The sequence below is a fragment of the Schistocerca nitens genome, chromosome 5, assembly GCF_023898315.1.
Source record: "Schistocerca nitens isolate TAMUIC-IGC-003100 chromosome 5, iqSchNite1.1, whole genome shotgun sequence".
NCBI lineage: Eukaryota > Metazoa > Arthropoda > Insecta > Orthoptera > Acrididae > Schistocerca > Schistocerca nitens.
Genome location: NC_064618.1, coordinates 222,058,981 through 222,077,324, shown reverse-complemented (window position 1 = coordinate 222,077,324; position 18,344 = coordinate 222,058,981). Strand labels below are relative to the sequence as shown.

The 18,344-nt window shown below is 43.4% G+C and overlaps 1 protein-coding gene across 1 annotated transcript in view; it reads left to right on the top strand.

The window, feature by feature from the left end:
- Window positions 1-18,344, top strand: part of LOC126260350 (peptidoglycan recognition protein-like) — a 99,826-nt gene that overhangs the window by 36,996 nt on the left and 44,486 nt on the right. The window contains exon 3 of the mRNA XM_049957676.1: window positions 7,413-7,526. Within this exon, the coding sequence (XP_049813633.1) occupies window positions 7,413-7,526 (114 nt within the window). The remainder of the gene's footprint in view (window positions 1-7,412; window positions 7,527-18,344) is intronic.

The following is an 18,344-nucleotide window of genomic DNA, read 5'->3' as shown; positions in this document are numbered from 1 at the left end:
TAAATAGAATTTTCAAAAGTTAACTTGCAATGTTCCTGACTTAGGTTACAATGCGTCTGTATTACGAGTTTCGAGTTACAGCAATGAACATTTAACTTTAATGTGACAACCATTCAGAATCCAACAGTAGGTTATTGATCACTGCGGAGATACTTGATGGTAATTACTAGAGGAATCAGGGGATGGATAGAAGCGGATCATGAAACAGACCGAAGTGGCAGGAGTTGTTATGAATGTACTTACGGTGTTAAGCAAAAGGTAGTGGATGAATGATAAACAAAGGAATTTCTTGGTTGGGTTCTAAGAGATAAAAAAGACCGTAGGCAGTGTCGTAATGGACGCTGCGTCGCTGACTCTGTGGAATGTGTAGGAGCAAAGACGTCTGTAGTGCATGGAAGTGGCTGGAGGTGGCGTTTATGTAGCAGTGGATGCCAAGTCACTTCGAAAGACGATTATAATTTCTCATTACCGTCTGAGATGACAACTGGCACCAGAAAACGTTTCCCAGAAACATCATGTTTGAAAGAGGAAGAACAAGAAAAAGAAAAAGGAGAAGAAGCGAAGAAGAAAAACAAAGAATGTTTTTAGAATAAATATAGCTTTTTTTCTATTGACAGTTTCACATTTCTTCACGACTGATTCAGGCTGTAAGCAATGATCTTCATCTCTATATTTGGTTTTGTAATGCATCGATTTTGATATAAATGTAAAGAATGTAATATCGGTATGATCATAGCCAAAACAGACGAATAAAACGCAAAATAATAATATAGATGGACGATACAGTTATGCACATTATTATTAGAGATCGGTAGCTCCCGACATATCTAATGTCAAAAACCAATAAATTAAAATGTCTTAAGTGTTAACGTTGTTAACGCCCTAGAACCTTGAGGTGTTCTTTAACACTCTTCGAATGGCACATTATTTTATGTCAACGAAAGCCACGCTGTTCAGATGGGAATAATGAAAAGCTTTTTATCAATCAAGAATGCAGGCAGCACGCTGTTTTCCTTTTATACTAAAGAAAGTGGTTGTTCATTAATTATTCGTATTCAGTCGAATTTATTCGGTTTTTGTTATTGGTAGTAAATCAAAACGCGATGTTAATTAGGCAGTGGTAAAAAGAAAGTTGCAGTTATGACTGGAGTAGAAGAATACAATACTAAATTACTTGCTTGACGAAATAATTTCTGTTATTAGCTTCCTCGTTGTCAGCTGAAGCATTTACCGTGAAATGTGTCTCTGAACGTTCAGGTCGTAATTGAGTGAGAATAGCAAAGACTCACAGAACGATGACAGAAATGCAGGCATTAAATGTGTGATGTCTATTTAATTATGTTTCTATGGTCTTCTGTCGACCATTTCTTCCTGCATGACAAAGCCCATTCATAATAATGGTTTCTTCAAACGGAAACAGTCTTGCAAATGTTGTCATTACGTCACTAATATATTTCTCTTTTTTACATTTGTATTAATTTGCTACTGCAATATTCTATTACTTTTCTTCGTTAATCATTTGATATTGTATCACCACGAAAGTTAAAAACTTCGACTGTAAGATTCGAGTACAATTCGAGAATGTGTTAATGACTGGTCTCTTCGTTTCAAGACAATTTTGTGGCCGGTATCTATTAAGGCTACTACAAGGGAACTATCTATTGAACGTGTTTGACAAATATATTTTCGTTTTCTTGTGCAGACCCATCAATATCCAAAACATTCAGGTTGTTTAAAACAATAGCCAGACGTAAGTGTTGAAAACATATGAAGCCTCACAAGAACGTCACCTGCCTACATTTAGTGTATTTTAAGATGAACTTCACGAACTCTTTGTACAAGCTAATTCCAGGCTCAGTCGAAGTGTAATACCAATTCAGAACTCTTTTTGGTTTTTATGGGACATCCATTTTGTTTCAATGTGCATCACTTACAGAAATACTTCAAAGCCTATTCTGGAATAGTACTCGCACTTGTGAGACACTTTAACGTCTTGGAAAAATGGTAGACATAAAGCATTGGCAAAGAGTGGTCACAGACTTGTTTCAATAACGTGAGCAGCGGCATCTCGTGTAAAATGTTAGCGATTTGCTACAATAATTTTAGAATTAATAGCTTGAAAGGGTGAGAAATGAATTAAAATTAAAAAAAATTCTGTGATTGCAGCTGAGATAGAACCTTACCCGACAGATTAGCAGTAAGTGCACTTGACCATTGAGTCATGTCACCGCTACGTCTTCTACTGATCAAAAATCCCTCCTACTCTATCCGTAAATCTTTAGAGACTGTTTTACATTTTCCTGTGGTCCACTCAGGCGAAATACTGTAGGAAACTGAAACGGCGTCTATCTGCTTCTACTTACATAGTTTGTGTCAAATTGACGAACTTCATCCTAAGACCTCCCTTCGTTAGATTTAAATGCAGTTTCAAAGAAAAATACTGACGTAGTGCTGTGAGCAACAAAGCATTCGTAGTGCCTGAAGGATGACGTCACATCAGAGAATGTGCAGTCGAAAACAGAGCCGGCCGTTGTGGCCGAGCGGTTCGAGGCGCTTCAGTCCAGAACCACGCGGCTGCTACGATCGCAGATTCGAATCCTGCCTTGGGCATGGATGTGTGTGATGTCCTTAGATTAGTTAGGTTTACGTAGTTCTAAATCTAGGGGACTGATGACCTCAGATGTTAAGTCCCATTGTGCTTAGAGCCATTTGAACCACTTTTCTCGAAAACAGACAGTTGTGTTCCTTCTCTGAGTCGACCGTTGAGGGGCTGACAGTGATTTCAGCACTCGACACTGGTTTCTAGTTATCACGGAGAGAGCGCTAGAAAATATGTTTCTGTGCATTTTATTTGCATACCAGCATGCACTCAAAGGGAAAAGGCGTACTTTTAATGCAATTTCCGCCTCACATTGGAAGAGAAATGACGTAATTTAAGTGCGATATTTGCAGTGTAGTATAGCACATTGGCACATGATCACCAGCCGCCACTGAATGTGAGCTACCTGCCTTCTATTATGTCACTGACTTTTCTTCGTCAATCTTCCTTCTTTTCCCCCAAATTGGCTTTCTTTGGCGTGCATTTTCTACTGAAAATATGCATGAAACTAAATTATGTTAGGCACATTTATTTAAACGTTAGTAATGCAAGTGGTGTCCGAGTGTGCAAATACTGGTTCACGTGGTATAATAAACCATGGAGTATTTACAGACTCATATTTGTCACAGCAGAAACTGCTATGTAACCTTGCGTTCTTTCCGTACTCGCCACTGAAAGATAACTATGCAGTTTCAATGGAGGGATTAAAACACAGCAGAATGTACACTAGATAAGAGCAACATAAAGACATTGGAACATTATTGTCGGTGTATCTGAATGGCTGCAGTCCAGTAATAAAATCCACAATGTTCACGTTAACCTGCAACCTTGCAACGGACTATTCCATTCGCTGTGTGCTAATTACTACGTTAAACTCCTCACTTTGCCCCACACTACCTCAGTTATGACTCCTGGAAAGCTGCTGGGCATAATTGTTCTTCAGCGACTTGTGGTAATGTAGGAGAGAATGTTACACATTAGAATACTTTTCAGACATCCGTTTCCAGCAGCCCTGTAATAGAAGTTTAATATATTTTCTTATTCCGGTTCAAAATGATAGTATTCGCTTTACATGTGGTGCAGTCTTTTTCGGAAATTACAAACATTACTCGAGAAAAATAAGGTTTCCACAAATGTAAAAAACTGTTTCGATGTGCAATATTGTTATGTATTTAGAAACAAATATTCTACTCAAATGTAAAATTGATTCAGTCGAGAAAATCTTGTCAGTACGATATTTAATACTGTATGTGCTGCATTATTAATTTACTAACTACCAACAATCAGTAAATGAAATCAAGGTGTGAAGAAATATTATCAGAAACCAAATACTTATTAAAACCATACTAAAACAGAAGCTTTTAACAATTGACATCAGTTTGCAGCTTTGAGACAGGGAAAAATGTTAAGACATTATAGAAACGCATTTCATTTGCGGATATCACGTGTTCCGTGTTAAAAAGTCCTTCCGTTTCAAGTTGTAAGAATGTCAGCTCTGACGAAATATGGCTTAATTGATCATGCGTTGTGGAACTGGTTCTAAAAATGCACAAAATTTTGCTCGCCATAAAACTCTGTAAACAAAGGATTAACAATGTCCTCAGAAAAACTTTAATTATGTTATACAACACTTAAATATTCGTAAAATTTATAAACGCTTTGCAAAACACATCCTCTTGTTGCACAGGAAGAGAAACAGTATAAAATGTCGGAAACTGCTTATGGAGGCCTCTAGTTCGCTTTCCTTCATGTGATTCGAAAATCGGTCACCGTATTGTAACACCGACTACGAAACATGTGTTACTAGGTACACCATCCTCTAGGTACAACACTCTCCACTACACCTTATATTCGTTGACCTTCAGTTAAAGGTTGTACAGAAATGCAGTGTTTTACAGACAGGTGGTAGAACACGCTCATCTCCTTATTTTAAAACCATTTCTATTTAGCTTGATTGTACGAGGCTGGATGCCCACCGCTTAAGACGCGTCATTATTATAGTCCTTATCCAGCTCCCTAACTAAGTGCGTTGTGCCTCACCTTTTAATCTCCCCACATGTCATCCATGCTTGAAATAGCAAGTTAATTTAATTTACGATGTAAAAATGTAAAAAGTGCAGCTACTCACAGAGGTCCAATGTGCGCTGTAATTATCGTAAGGCAGAGAAACTTAGTAAATATGCTACTGAGGTAACTAGAAACCGATTTACGGTGAAAAAATTAGTTCCAATTTTGGCCACCTGGATCAGATGTGGCGCCGTAAATGAAAGAAAGACGTTTTGAAATGTTTCCATATGTAACTGATTAGGAATGGGACGTGGGCAACAAAGGTCAAATGAGTGAGAAAGGCATAACGTAGATGTTACTATTAACACCACTTACATAATTTGTTCAATGTGAGCACCGGAAACGGCGATGAGATGCTGCATACTTAAAACGATGTAATCAACACTTGATAGCTGCAGTTCAAGTGGAATACAAGCAACGTTGTCCTTTACGCTGGGCTTCAGGTCAGGTGCAGAGCGTACGTGCCCCTGATAAACGCGTTCTTTTAGATATTCCCAGAGCCAAAAGTGACATGGATTCATATCGGGACATCTTGCAGACTGTGAAATCTCTAGAGATAACACGTACGTATAAGGCTATATTAAGCAGATCTTTCACCGGGAGAGTGACATGAAGTGTTGCCCCATCTTGCATGAAGCCAATGATTTCTATACAGCTGCGCCCTTTCAAAGCAAGAATCACATGCTGTACAAACAGGTTTCGATAACGTCCAGACGTCTTGGTACACAGGGCAGGCTCTGCGGCTGTATTCTCTTCAAAGAAGAACGGATCGAGTATAAAGGTGCTTGTGATTCCACTCCACGTAGTCACATACGGCGAGTGCAACGGCTCTTCGTGACCAGCACTAACAGTACTCCAAATTCGGCAGTTCTGTACATTCACTGTCTAAAATGTGACATGTCACTGCATATAACATAGAATGGCTACATATCATCAAGTTCGATCCGAGCGTGAAATCGAAGAGCAAAATTAGAACGTTGCTGCGGATCATGAGGTTTCACTTGCTGAACCGTCTGGATGTTGCGTGGGTACCAGTGTAAATATAGACCGAAAGGCTGTTGCACTGTTGACCATGGGGTGGACAATTCTCGTGACATTCCACCAGCGCTAGCACTACTTGGGGCACGTACTGCATGGTCAGTAACAGCAACAGCAACATCGTGAATAAATTCCACCGAGATAGGACGCCTTCCCCTTCCGGGTGCACACTAAGCTCACCCATGTTTTCGAATTTCATTACCGTCTTCTATAAACCTTTTAATGAAATTTAGCCTCTCCTCAGACCTTTCACTCGGCGATAATCTCTTAATCCAGCACTATAATTACTGCCGTTGACATAAAACAGTTTCATTAGTAGAGCGCGGCCCGTCTTCTCGATAGCCATACTGTTCACTCACGTTAAGGCTTGTCAAGTGACAGCGTGGATGGCATACCATCATAGAAACGGTGGACAGCGCCAGATACAGGGTGGCGCACGAAATGTGTTACCATTTTGTTTTTGAATATAAACTTTGTCAATACAATCTGAAAGGAACATATACTACAATGAAGAGCCGTCCATGGAGATTTGTTCTAACTCAGCACCTCCTCAATATGTCCACTATTTCGTTTCCTAACTTCCTTCAAACGAACACTGAAGTTAGTGATTACCCAACGGCACATGTTTTCCGTAATTTCACTGCAAACTTGAAGAATAAGTCTTCTGAGCTCCATTAAATCACGTGGACGTTTCGGGAAGTTTTTTTCCTTTAGGTACCCCAAAGAAAAAAGTCACATGGATTGGGGTCTGGACTATTGGGGGGCCAATTTTGTCCGTCATTGAAGCGACCTGGAAACCTGCTTGTGTTCTTTAGTGAGTTTCTATGCACAGGTCATCTTGTATGGGTACATATGGAGGTCACTTTTAAGAATGCGTTGAACGGAGCGTCTGGATTTCCCAGTTGCACTGCTGCCTTTCTACACGATTTCCCGGGACTTCTCTGTACAGCAACACGTACCGCTTCAATATTCTCCGGCGAACAAACAGGCTTAGGCCGAGGTCGCTTCGCTTCCAATACTGTTCCTTCCTGTACAAATTTATCGTACAACCTGTGGATGGTCTTCTTGCAAGGGACCTATCGTGTGTTAAACTGTTGTCGAAAACGCCTCTGAGTCACAACAAGGCTTTTCGTTTCATGAAAAAGTAACACAATTGCCGATCGTTGCTGTGTCGTCAGTCTTCCATTGTCAACCATTGCTGCTTACTAGTCTCCTAGCGGCAGTAACGTGAATTACACGTCATTTCGTAACTCATTTGTTTTTCCAAGCTCTGCTGGTACTGCTGTAGAGATCCCAGCGGGATATCTAATGTGCGTCGTAAATTGTGAAAGAAACAATTGGTAACACATTTCGTGCGCCACCTTGTATGTACCTGGTAACCAAAATAGGAACTAATTTTTGCAGAGTAAATTGGATCCGCATTAATGCATTAGCATATCTACCAAGTGTCGCTGCCATACGATGATTACAGCCCACTCTGAACCTCCATGGGTAGCTACACTTTAATTATAACTACACGGTAGGTGGAGTAGATGTTATCTTTTTACAGGATAACAGATCTCGGTTTGCTCGTTATCTGAAGTTCAAGTATTTTGGAGTTTTCCAGACCCCACTTGTTCCTGTGCGTCGTAAGCTTCATTTGCGCTGAGTAACGACTGTGTCCCCGGTATACGGTGGCTGTCCTTTACCGTGCTGCTGTGTTTTACAGGTGGGCAGGAGGGCGAGCCGGAAGTGCAGGTGGTTCGCCGCCTGGAGTGGTTGGCGCAGCCGCCCCTCCACACGCTGACTCCACTGCAGAGGCCAGTCAGCACCGTAGTCATCAGTGAGTATCCCTCCCAGACGCTTTTCTCACGATCAACCAGGGTAGCAAACCTTCACGGAGAGTCACTACCTGTATATCAGAAACAAGCAGTTGACAAACATTTCTTGGCAAAAAGATTAACTGGGCTGAGGCCTGTGCATGAATACAATCAGACAGTCAGCAAACATTACAAATTATACTCTACTGGACATTAAAATTGCTACACCACGGAGATAACGTGCTGCAGACGCGAAATTTAACCGACAGGAAGAAGATGCTGTGATATGCAAATGATTAGCTTTTCAGAGCATTCACACAAGATTGGCGCCGGTGGCGACACGTACAACGTGCTGACATGAGGAAAGTTTCCAATCGATTTCTCATATACAAACAGCAGTTGACCGGCGTTGCCTGGTGAAACGTCGTTTTGATGCCTCGTGTAAGGCGGAGAAATGCGTACCATCACGTTTCCGACTTTGATAAAGGTCGGATTGTAGCCTATCGCGATTGCGGTTTGTCGTATCGCGAAATTGCTGCTCGAGTTGGTCGAGATCGAATGACTGTTAGCAGAATATGGAATCTGTGGGTTCAGGAGGGTAATACGGAACGCCGTGCTGGATCCCAACGGCCTCGTATCATTAGCAGTAGAGATGACAGACATCTTATCCGCATCGCTGTAACGGATCGTGCAGCCACGTCTGGATACTTGAGTCAACAGATGGGGCCGTTTACAAGACAACAACCATCTTCACGATCAATTCCACGACGATTGCAGCAGCATGGACTATCAGCTTGGAGACCATGGCTGCAGTTACCCTTGACGCTGCATCACAGAAAGGAGCGCCTGCGATGGTGTACTCAACGACTAACCTGGGTGCACGAATGGCGAAACATCATTTTTTCGGATAAATCCTGGTTCTGTTTACAGCATCATGCTGGTCGCATCCGTGTTTGGCGACATCGCGGTGAACGCACATTGGAAACGTGTATTCGTCATCGCCATACTGGCGTATCACCCGGCGTGATGGTATGGGGTGCCATTGGTTACAAGTCTCGGTCACCTCTTGTTCGCATTGTCGGCACTTTGAACAGTGTACATTACATTTCAGATGTGCTACGACCCGTGGCTCTACCCTTCATTCGATCCCTGCGAAACCCTACATTTCAGCAGCATAATGCACGACCGCATGTTGCAGGTCCTGTACGGGCCTTTCTAGATACAGAAAATGTTCGATTGCTGCCCTAGCCAGCACATTCTCCAGATCTAATCGCCATTATGCTTTTGATATTATTTTTTTAATTATTAGGCATCTCTTCTCCATTTAAAACGTTTTCCAGAAAAATGAGTTTGTGGACGTAGAAGCTTGACTTTGTAATTGTTCCAAAGTTTAATTTAGTATACATGCATCTTTGTATAAACCGTCTAAATCAGTGATAGATGTGTAGAACAAAAATGTTCTACACAACCTGGTAATTAAGGAAGGCAGGATTGGGTTGCGATTGTGGATGGGCCCGAATAAGCTACTATTGGTTTGCTTTGCAATTTCACTCATTTATATTTTAATAAATAATTTTTGAAAACAAGCCAATGAGGTCGCAGTCAGACTTTTAAGGCACATAACCACAATCACGGCTGAAGGCCTTTAACGCCAAAATAGCAATTACAAAAAAATTAACAAATATACTGTCACACGGAGAATGGCATAGCAAAAGTTAATTAAAAAAAACAACAGATCATGAAACAGGCGAGACAAATGTTGGTAACTTAATAATACTATGATAAAATAAAACGCAAGTGTCAGTGACAGACGGTGCTCCAGGAATCGACCTCTGAGTAGGTCACACCCATTTTTGCGAGCGAAGAGAAAGGCAGCCAAGAGTTGCATTAAGATCACAAGATGGTAACTCGGACTAGTGGCAGTCTAACGAGCGACTAATGATAATCTTGGTAAGGCTACCTGACATCCAACAAAACAAATGCAAGATGTAAAATTTCGCCAAATCCGGAAACAGCGGTCTGCAATCCGCTCGCAGAATACTGTGCTTAAAGCGCCCGGAACAAGAAGGAATGACTACCACTAAGATAGAAAGCTACAATCAAGAAGCTGTCAAACTTACACGCCTCACCGGACAGCGGCGGCAAGGTGAGGCAATGTACACTGCCGTTACATACACTAACCCCCAGGGCAGGTAACTGGGGCGTTAGCGGCCACAAGACAGAAAAATACTGCTTGTTGAACTTAACAATGTAAGAAACTGAAAATAGTAAATAGTGATTAGAGGCTCAGGAAGGCTAATCAGATCCGTCTTCCTTAGGTGCTCCACTCGCCGCCTTTCCCCTCGATGACACTACGAACAGCAACACGAACCGAAGTCACTGGAGAATCGCAAGATTTCACAATGATGGAGGTTTCTCTACGCGAATTGCAATGCACTCAACTTAAACATGCAGGATCCGGCTTCGACAAGGTCGTGCACCCTCGTGATCACTGCCCTTCGATCCGGCAGTCCATACACGCCGCCAGCGGTCCCGACGTGTTGTCGCTCTGTGTGGACCTCGCTGCTCCTCCGTCCCCAACCAAACTTCCCACTCAACACACACAAGAAGCAGGAGGTCGCCCAAAGATAGGGCAGCAGAACTACATATCGATAAGCGCCTCTGCTGCCACTAGCGGACAGGAAACGCTTACGAAACCGAGTGGCGCCAGTGAACATGAGAAGAAGACGAACAACGCAACCATGCCAACTAAACGATACGGTCTGGCAGAAACCTACACACGGCACCAATGCGAGCCGCAGCACGGCTCAGTTATGTGGCCATTTATATATCATTACTCAGTTTATAGACAGTTCACCGCTTCCAGTTTCTAGGGGAATCTAGTGAGACACTGACTGCATGTGCCAAACAATGAAAGGAGATAACGCCCGATAGATATGCAACACACCTAACTATGGGGGACATGATTACGATCTTAACTTACCAAAGCAACTAGGAAAACTATCGCAGTCTGTGCTTGCATATGGTAGTCTACGGTAGGCTACAGTAGTTTTACAACTCTACACAACTGTCATGCTAACTTGGAATCGATGGGTTCACACATTATTAGCGTCCAAGAGTGCAGGCATATTGTTTCCGCATTCATGCAGGATCGTACAGCAGGGTCACGAAGTGGGCTTGTCTGCAGCAAAACAAGTATCCATACGGATAGTGCGTCGACGTCTGGAGGATCACAGACTGTCAACACGGCGACCATTGTCGTTGCTTCCGTTGATGCGGCAACTGAGGCTGTCCGACAGTGACAACGCTATACAAAGGACTGGCGCCACTTTGTCTTTTGGGACGAGTTCCAGTTCTGTGTAATGAGTCACTATGACGTAACCACGTGCAGAGACTGCGAGAACGAACGGTGTCCGATTGCCATCCATCACTGTCATACGGGTCCAGCTCCTGGCGCGCGGTATACCATGCCATTGGACGCACAACAGGCTCACTTCTATTTCGCACGGCTAGTAATTTTCACAGCTTGCATTAAATTTCTGTCGTGTTAAGATGGGTTGCTATTCCACAGTTTCGATGTCTCTGTGACCTTTCAAAAAAATAATTCGTCTGTTGCCTTGCCCAGTACGTTACTCAGGTCGTCCACAAACTGAAAACATCTGTATATGAAGATAGTAACTGTTCTCGAAAGAACAGGTAGTATTGTGATGGCCGTGCAGCTTCTCTAGAATAAATGATAATTGATTGGAATCTCAGCTGCCGAGAGGTGTTGTTGATATACCTCGATGAGGACAGCTGAAAATGTGTGCCCTGACCGGGACTCGCACCCGGGATCTCCTGCTTACATGGCAGACGCCCTATCCATCTGAGCCACCGAGGAAACAGATGAATAGCGCGACTGCAGGGATTTATCCCTTGCACGCTTCCCGTGAGACCCACATTCCCAACTGTCCACAATCGCATACGTGATGTCCCTAATAGATATTTGCCCATCCACTCATTACTCGCGCCCACTAAGTTGACGAATTCCCGTAAGAGTTCGGGCAACCTGTGCGCATGCGCACAGACGGAGGTCAATGGCCGGGTAGCCATTTAACTATATATGAAGATAGTAACTGTTCTCGAAAGAACAGATGCCATTGATGACCGTGCATCGAGGTATATCAACAATACCTGTCGGCAGCTGAGGGTTTCAATCAATTATCATTTATTCTAGAGAAGCGGCATCGAGGTATATCAAGAACACCTGTCGGCAGCTGAGGGTTTCAATCAATTATCATTTATTCTAGAGAAGCGGCACAGTCATCAATGGTATCTGCTCTTTCGAGAACAGTTACTATCTTCATATATAGTTAAATGGCTACCCGGCCATTGACCTTCGTCTGTGCGCATGCGCACAGGTTGCCCGAACTCTTACGGGAATTCGTCAACTTAGTGGGCGCGAGTAATGAGTGGATGGGCAAATATCTATTAGGGACATCACGTATGCGATTGTGGACAGTTGGGAATGTGGGTCTCACAGGAGGTGTGCAAGGGATAAGTCCCTGCAGTCGCGCTATTCATCTATGTCCTCAGTGGCTCAGATGGATAGAGTGTCTGCCATGTAGGCAGGAGATCTCATGCTCGAGTCCCGGTCGGGGCACACATTTTCACCTGTCCTCATCGGGGTACATCAACAACACCTGTCGGCAGCTGAGGGTTTCAATCAATTATCATAAAAACATCTGGTCATGGATTGCCGACAGACTGGCACACACCGAGTCGTCAGCCACTACGGTTGAATTAGCATGGATTGGCGTACCTTCGTCCATCGTCTAAACGCAGTCTGACTCGATGCCCATCTGAGTAAGAGCAGTCGTTGCTGATGGAGCTGACAGCTCCGTGTACCAAATGGATGTTTCAATCAAGAGAAAGAGCTTCACAAATTGAGCAAGTCAACAACGCTCTGGTCCACTTCTGGCCCTCATGAAAGCAGTTATTTGGTTTAGCATTGATAGAGTTGTTGGATATCATCTTGAGGGATAACGTGATAATTTCTGTCCAATTGGCGCGTTAGATTGCATAGACGCGAGATACTCCAGACATTTTCAACTGGCGAGACATCGGTAGACCTATCTGGCTGAGGTATGGTTTGGCAAGCACGAACACAAGCTCTTGTCGTGAGCGGGAGGGCATTATCTTGCTGAAATGTAAGCCCAGAATGGCTTGCCATGAAGGGCAAAAAAGTTGGTGATACAATATCGTCGATGTACCGCTGGGCTGTAAGGGTGTCGCGGATGACAACCAAAGAGATCCTGCTATGAAAAGAATGGAACCCGTGACCATCACTCCTGGTTGTCCAGCCGTATGGCGGGCGACAGTCAGGTTGGTATACCATTGCTATTCGGGGCGTCTCCAGTCAAGTCTTCACCGTTCATAGAAGCGGGACACATCACTGAACAATTCCACTCCAGTCAGTGAGGTTCCAGGCCGAAAACGACTTTTGAGAGGCCACGGACAGAGGTGGGGTACCAACCCGACTGTCGCCCCCCATACGCCCAATAGCCAAGAGTGCCGGCCTGGGGGGCCATTCATTTTCGTAGTGGGAGTCCTTTAGTTGCCATCGGTGACATCCTTACAACGCTGCAGTATGTCGACGATATTCTACGCCCCGTTATGTTCCCTTTCGTGGCGAGTCAGCCTGGGCTTACACTTCAGCAATATGATGCCCGCCCACAGACGGGGAGAGTTTCTACTATTTTTTCCTCGTGCTTGCTAAACTCTGCCTTGGCCACCAATTTCGTCCGATCTCTCGCCAATTCAGAATGTTTGGAGCATTATGGGCTGGACCCTCCAACCATCTCGGGATTTTGGCGATCCACGGTAACTGGACAGAATTTGTCACGATATCCCTCAGAAGGACATTCAACAACCCTGTCAATCGATGCTAAGCCGAATAACTACTTGATAAATGGCAGAGGTGGACCGATGCGTTTTTGACTTGCTCAGTTTGTGAAGTTATTTCTCGTGAATAAATCATCCAATTTTTCTGAAACTTGTTTGTACAAGTATATCACTTCTGCTAATTTATGTCCCAAACGAATAACTCCTTCGTGGTGAGTGATTTCTTTTCTTTTGATAGATGTAACTAAACTTTCGCTACTAGGTACACTGTAGATTGAAAACTACACTCATGCTCAAAAACTAACGACAATGCTGATAATGGTGAAACAACGCTCTGGTGGGCGGTTTGCGGGTTTAAATCACCTTGGGGTATGACCATGCGGTCCGCGGTGGCGCTGGCAGCAGTCCACATACGCAGAGGTGTGTTGGTGCATGTCAGAGTACGGTGTAGTGAGTAAGTGTGCAGAGGTTTTCAGACGTGCTAACCGTGACTGTGTGTTGGAAATGGCTCAAAGAATACATATTGATGTTATGAGGGGTAGAATACTAGGCCGACTGGAGGCTGGTCAAACACAGCAGGTCATACCACGGGCCCTCCGTGTGCCCCAAAGTGTGATCTCAAGATTATGGCAACGATTCCAGCAGAAAGGAAACGTGTCCAAGCGCTACAGTACGGAGCATCCACAGTGTACAACACAACAAGAAGACCGATATATCACCGTCATTGCCCACAGACGGCCACGGAGAACTGCAGGTAGCCTTGCTCGGGACCTCACTGCAGCCACTGGAACACACACAGTCTACAGACGACTAAACAGACATGGTTTATTCGCCCAGAGACCTGCAAGGAGCATTCCACTGACCCCTGGGCACAGGAGACCCCACAAAGCCTGGTGTCAAGAACACAGTACATGGTCACTGGAACAATGGTCCCAGGTTATGTTCACGGACGAGTCCAGGTGTAGTCTGAACAGTGATTCTCGCTGGGTTTTCATCCGACATGAACCAGGAACCAGATACCAACCCCTTAATGTCCTTGAAAGGGACCTGTATGGAGGTCGTGGTTTGATGGTGTGGGGTGAAATTTTGATTGGTGCACGTACACCCCTGCATGTCTTTGACAGAGGAACCGTAACAGGTCAGGTGTATCGGGTCGTCATTTTGCACCAGTATATCCGCCTTTTCAGGGATGCAGTAGGTCCCATCTTTCTCGTGATGGATGATAACGCACGGCCCACCGAGATGCCATCGTGGAGGAGTACCTTGAAACAGAAGATATCAGGCGAATGGAGTGGCCTACCTGTTCTCCAGACCTAAACACCATAGAGCACGTCTGGGATGCTCTCGGTCGACGTATCGCTGCATGTCTTCAAGATCCTACGACACTTCAGGAGCTCCGACAGGCACTGGTGCAAGAATTGGAGGCTATACCCCAGCAGCTGCTCGACCACCTGATCCAGAGTATGCCAACCAATTGTGTGGCCTGTGTACGTGTGCATGGTGATCATATCCCATATTGATGTCGGGGTACATGCGCAGGAAACAGTGGCGTTTTGTAGCACATGTTTTTCGATACGGTTTTTTCAACTTATCACCAATACCGTGGACTTACAGATCTGTATCGTGTATGTTCCCTATGTCCTTATGCTATAAGCGCCAGTTTTGTGTACTGCCACGTTGTGTGGCACCACATTCTGCAGTTATCCTTAATTTATGGGTATGAGTGTATTTACCGGATTGGTAACCAACTTTATATGAATGATGTTGAGTCTGTGCGTTGCAGGATTTGCTTGTTAGTAGTGTTAGTGTCATGACTTTCCGTTAGGTGGCGGCACTGGTACTGAGACGTAGAGCTGTGCGTTACGGCTGCAATAGTCAACACGGGTCTGGACAAGGCGATTAGCTCTCTACTCGTAGAGCCGTTTTATCAAAATGCCGGAAATAGTGCTGCTGTCCTCCACGAGTATCGACGTATTAAAGGAATACGGAGAGGTCCTCTTTCCACTTTGTGGTTGAAGAACATGATTCAGGAGTTCGAATTAACCGCCGATTTGGAAATTGCTCCTGGGAGAGACCGACGGCCAATTCCGCCACAAATTGTTGAAAAAGTTACTGTTGCCATGGCTGGGAATGTTGGACACAATGTGCGACCATCAAGCAGTGCACGAGTTGTGTGACGACAGCTGAACATTCCATGGTCCACCTTTTGAAAAGTTCTGCGATCAGTTATGAAATGTCATCCAGGCTATCGCGGATGCAGATGGGCATCACGTTGAACAACATTTGTAACCTGGAACGTAAACAAGGTATGCAACTAACAAATGTTACCCCCTGTGGTGGAAATTAAAATGTGAGTCTTCCAATGGTTTATTTGTTACTTCTCTTTCACATGCCCTACAAATGTTTCCACAAAGTTTCATTGTCTTACCATTACTCGCTTTTCATGGGGACCTTCTCAAGTAGCGAAATAGCGAAAGTTTAATTATAACCACCCTTCACATGTGAAAACGTCTCATTCGGATGGCTGAGGTGTCAGAAGATATTTCACAAAGTCAGTAGATACTTTTCTGAGTTTCACGCTGTTCTCATTTCTGCTACTGCTCATTACTTTCGTCGTTCTTCGATTTACCCTCTGTCCATACTGTGCACTCATTAGACTGTTCATTCCGTTCAGCATATCATGTAATTCTTCTTCACTTTCACTCGGGATAGCAATGTCATCAACTAATCGTATCATTGATATCCTTTCAACTTGAATTTTAATTCTACTACTGAACCTTTCTTTTATTTCCATAATTGCTTCTTCGATCTATGGATTGAACGGCAGTTGTGAAAGACTACATCCCTGTCTTACAACCTTTCCAATCCGAGCACTTTGCTCTCGGTCGTCCACTCCTATTATTCCCTCTTGGCTTTTGTACATATTGTATATTACCTTTCTCTCACTGTACCTCACCCCTATTTTTCTCACAATTTTGAACATCTTGCACCGTTTTACATTCTCGAATGCTTTTTCCCGGTTGACAAATCCTATGAACGTATCTAGATTTTTCTTTAGTCTTGCTTCTATTATCAACCACAATTGCCTCTCTGGTGCCTTTACCCTTCCTGAAGCTAAATTGATCGTCATCTAACACATCCTCGATTTCGTTTTCCATTCTTATGTATATTACTCTTGTCAGCAACTTGGATGCATGAGTTGTTAAGCTGATTGTGCCATAATTCTCGCACTTGCCGGCTCTTGCAGTCTTCAGTATTGTGAGGATCATACTCCTCCGAAGGTCAGATGGTATGTCACCAGACTCATACATTCTACACACCAACACGAATACCCGTTTTGTTGCCACTTTCCGCAATGATTTTAGAAATTCTGATGGAATGTTATCTATCCATTCTGCCTTATTTGATATTAAGTCCTCCAAAGCTCTAAATTCTGATTCTAATACTGGATCCACCATCTCTTCTAAATCGACTCCTGTTTCTTCTTGTATCGTGTCAGACAAATCTTCCCCCTCTTAGAGGCCTTCGATGTACTCTTTCCACCTATCCGCTCTCTGCTCTGCATTTAACAGTAGAATTCCCGTTACACTCTTAATGTTACCACCCTTGCAGGATGTTTTGACTTTCCTGTATGCTGAGTCAGTCCGTCACACAATCATTTCTTTTTCGATTTCTTCACATTTTTCACGCAGCCATTTCGTCTTAGCTTCCCTGCACTTCCTGTTTATTTCATTTCTTGTATTTCTGTATTCCTCGATTTCCCTTAACATTTTAGTACTTCCTTCTTTCATCGATCAACTGAAGTATTTCTTCTGTTACCCATGGTTTCTTCGCAGCTACCTTCCTTGTAACTTGTGTGATTACCATTTTTACACATGTTCATTCCTCGTCAACTGTACTGTTTACTGAGCTACTCCCTATTCCTGTATCTATAGCCTTAGAGAACTTCAAGCGTATATCGTCATTTCTTAGTACTTCTTTATCCCCCTTTTTTGCGTATTTTAATTACAGAATGTACGTATAGCCACCTCGGCTGCGTAAAATTATTGTCAAATTGACCATGGTTTCGACAGCACTAAGGCGGTCTTCATCAGAACAAAAATTACATCGGATTACCTAGAGTCGGCCGTTTTGGCCGAGCGGTTCTAGGAGCTTCAGTCTGAAACCAGGAGACCGCTACGGTCGCAGGTTCGAATGCTGCCTCGGGCATTGATGTGTGTGATGGTTTTAGGTTAGTTAGGTTTAAGTAGTTGTAAGTTCTAGGGGACTGATGACCTCAGTTGTTAAGTCCCATAGTGCTCAGAGCCATTTGAAACATTTGAATTTGATTACGTAGAAAATATAATGACATGGCTCAAAATTACAATATAATTCATAGTATTACTTCCATACACTGTACAATCAGTGTACTTACATGTAATTCACACCATACGTGAAAAACATTGAGCAAAAAATGCTGTTGTCAAACTGAAATAATCACGATAATTAAAAATGAAACTGTAAAAATATATAATGTTGTCAACTGGAATAAAATGTCCCCTTGAAACACAATGGCAGTCACGAGGTGGCTTAGAGCCAAACAACTGCATCAAACCGCCGCTACCGTCAGACTAGACGGCTAAGAGGCCAAGGCAGCCACGAGTTGGACACGAAAACAGATGCGTGCCATCTAGCAAGAAGTGATCGAATTACAGACAAGAGCAAATGCGGCACTTCATAGACAATTTAACATTACAGGCAACAACAGGAAGCCGTGCTCAAAAATTACAACATACTGTAACGGTCTTATTTTATAAGTGAAATATAGTTCAAATATACGTAGAAAATGTGAAACTGGAAAGGAAAACGATGTTAAATAGTCTATATTGAGAAGAGTATCGGCATTCAGGCCGTTTTAATTAGCGGCTCTATACCTTGAAAAAGATAGTCTCAGGACTGAAGACCATAACAACAACAAC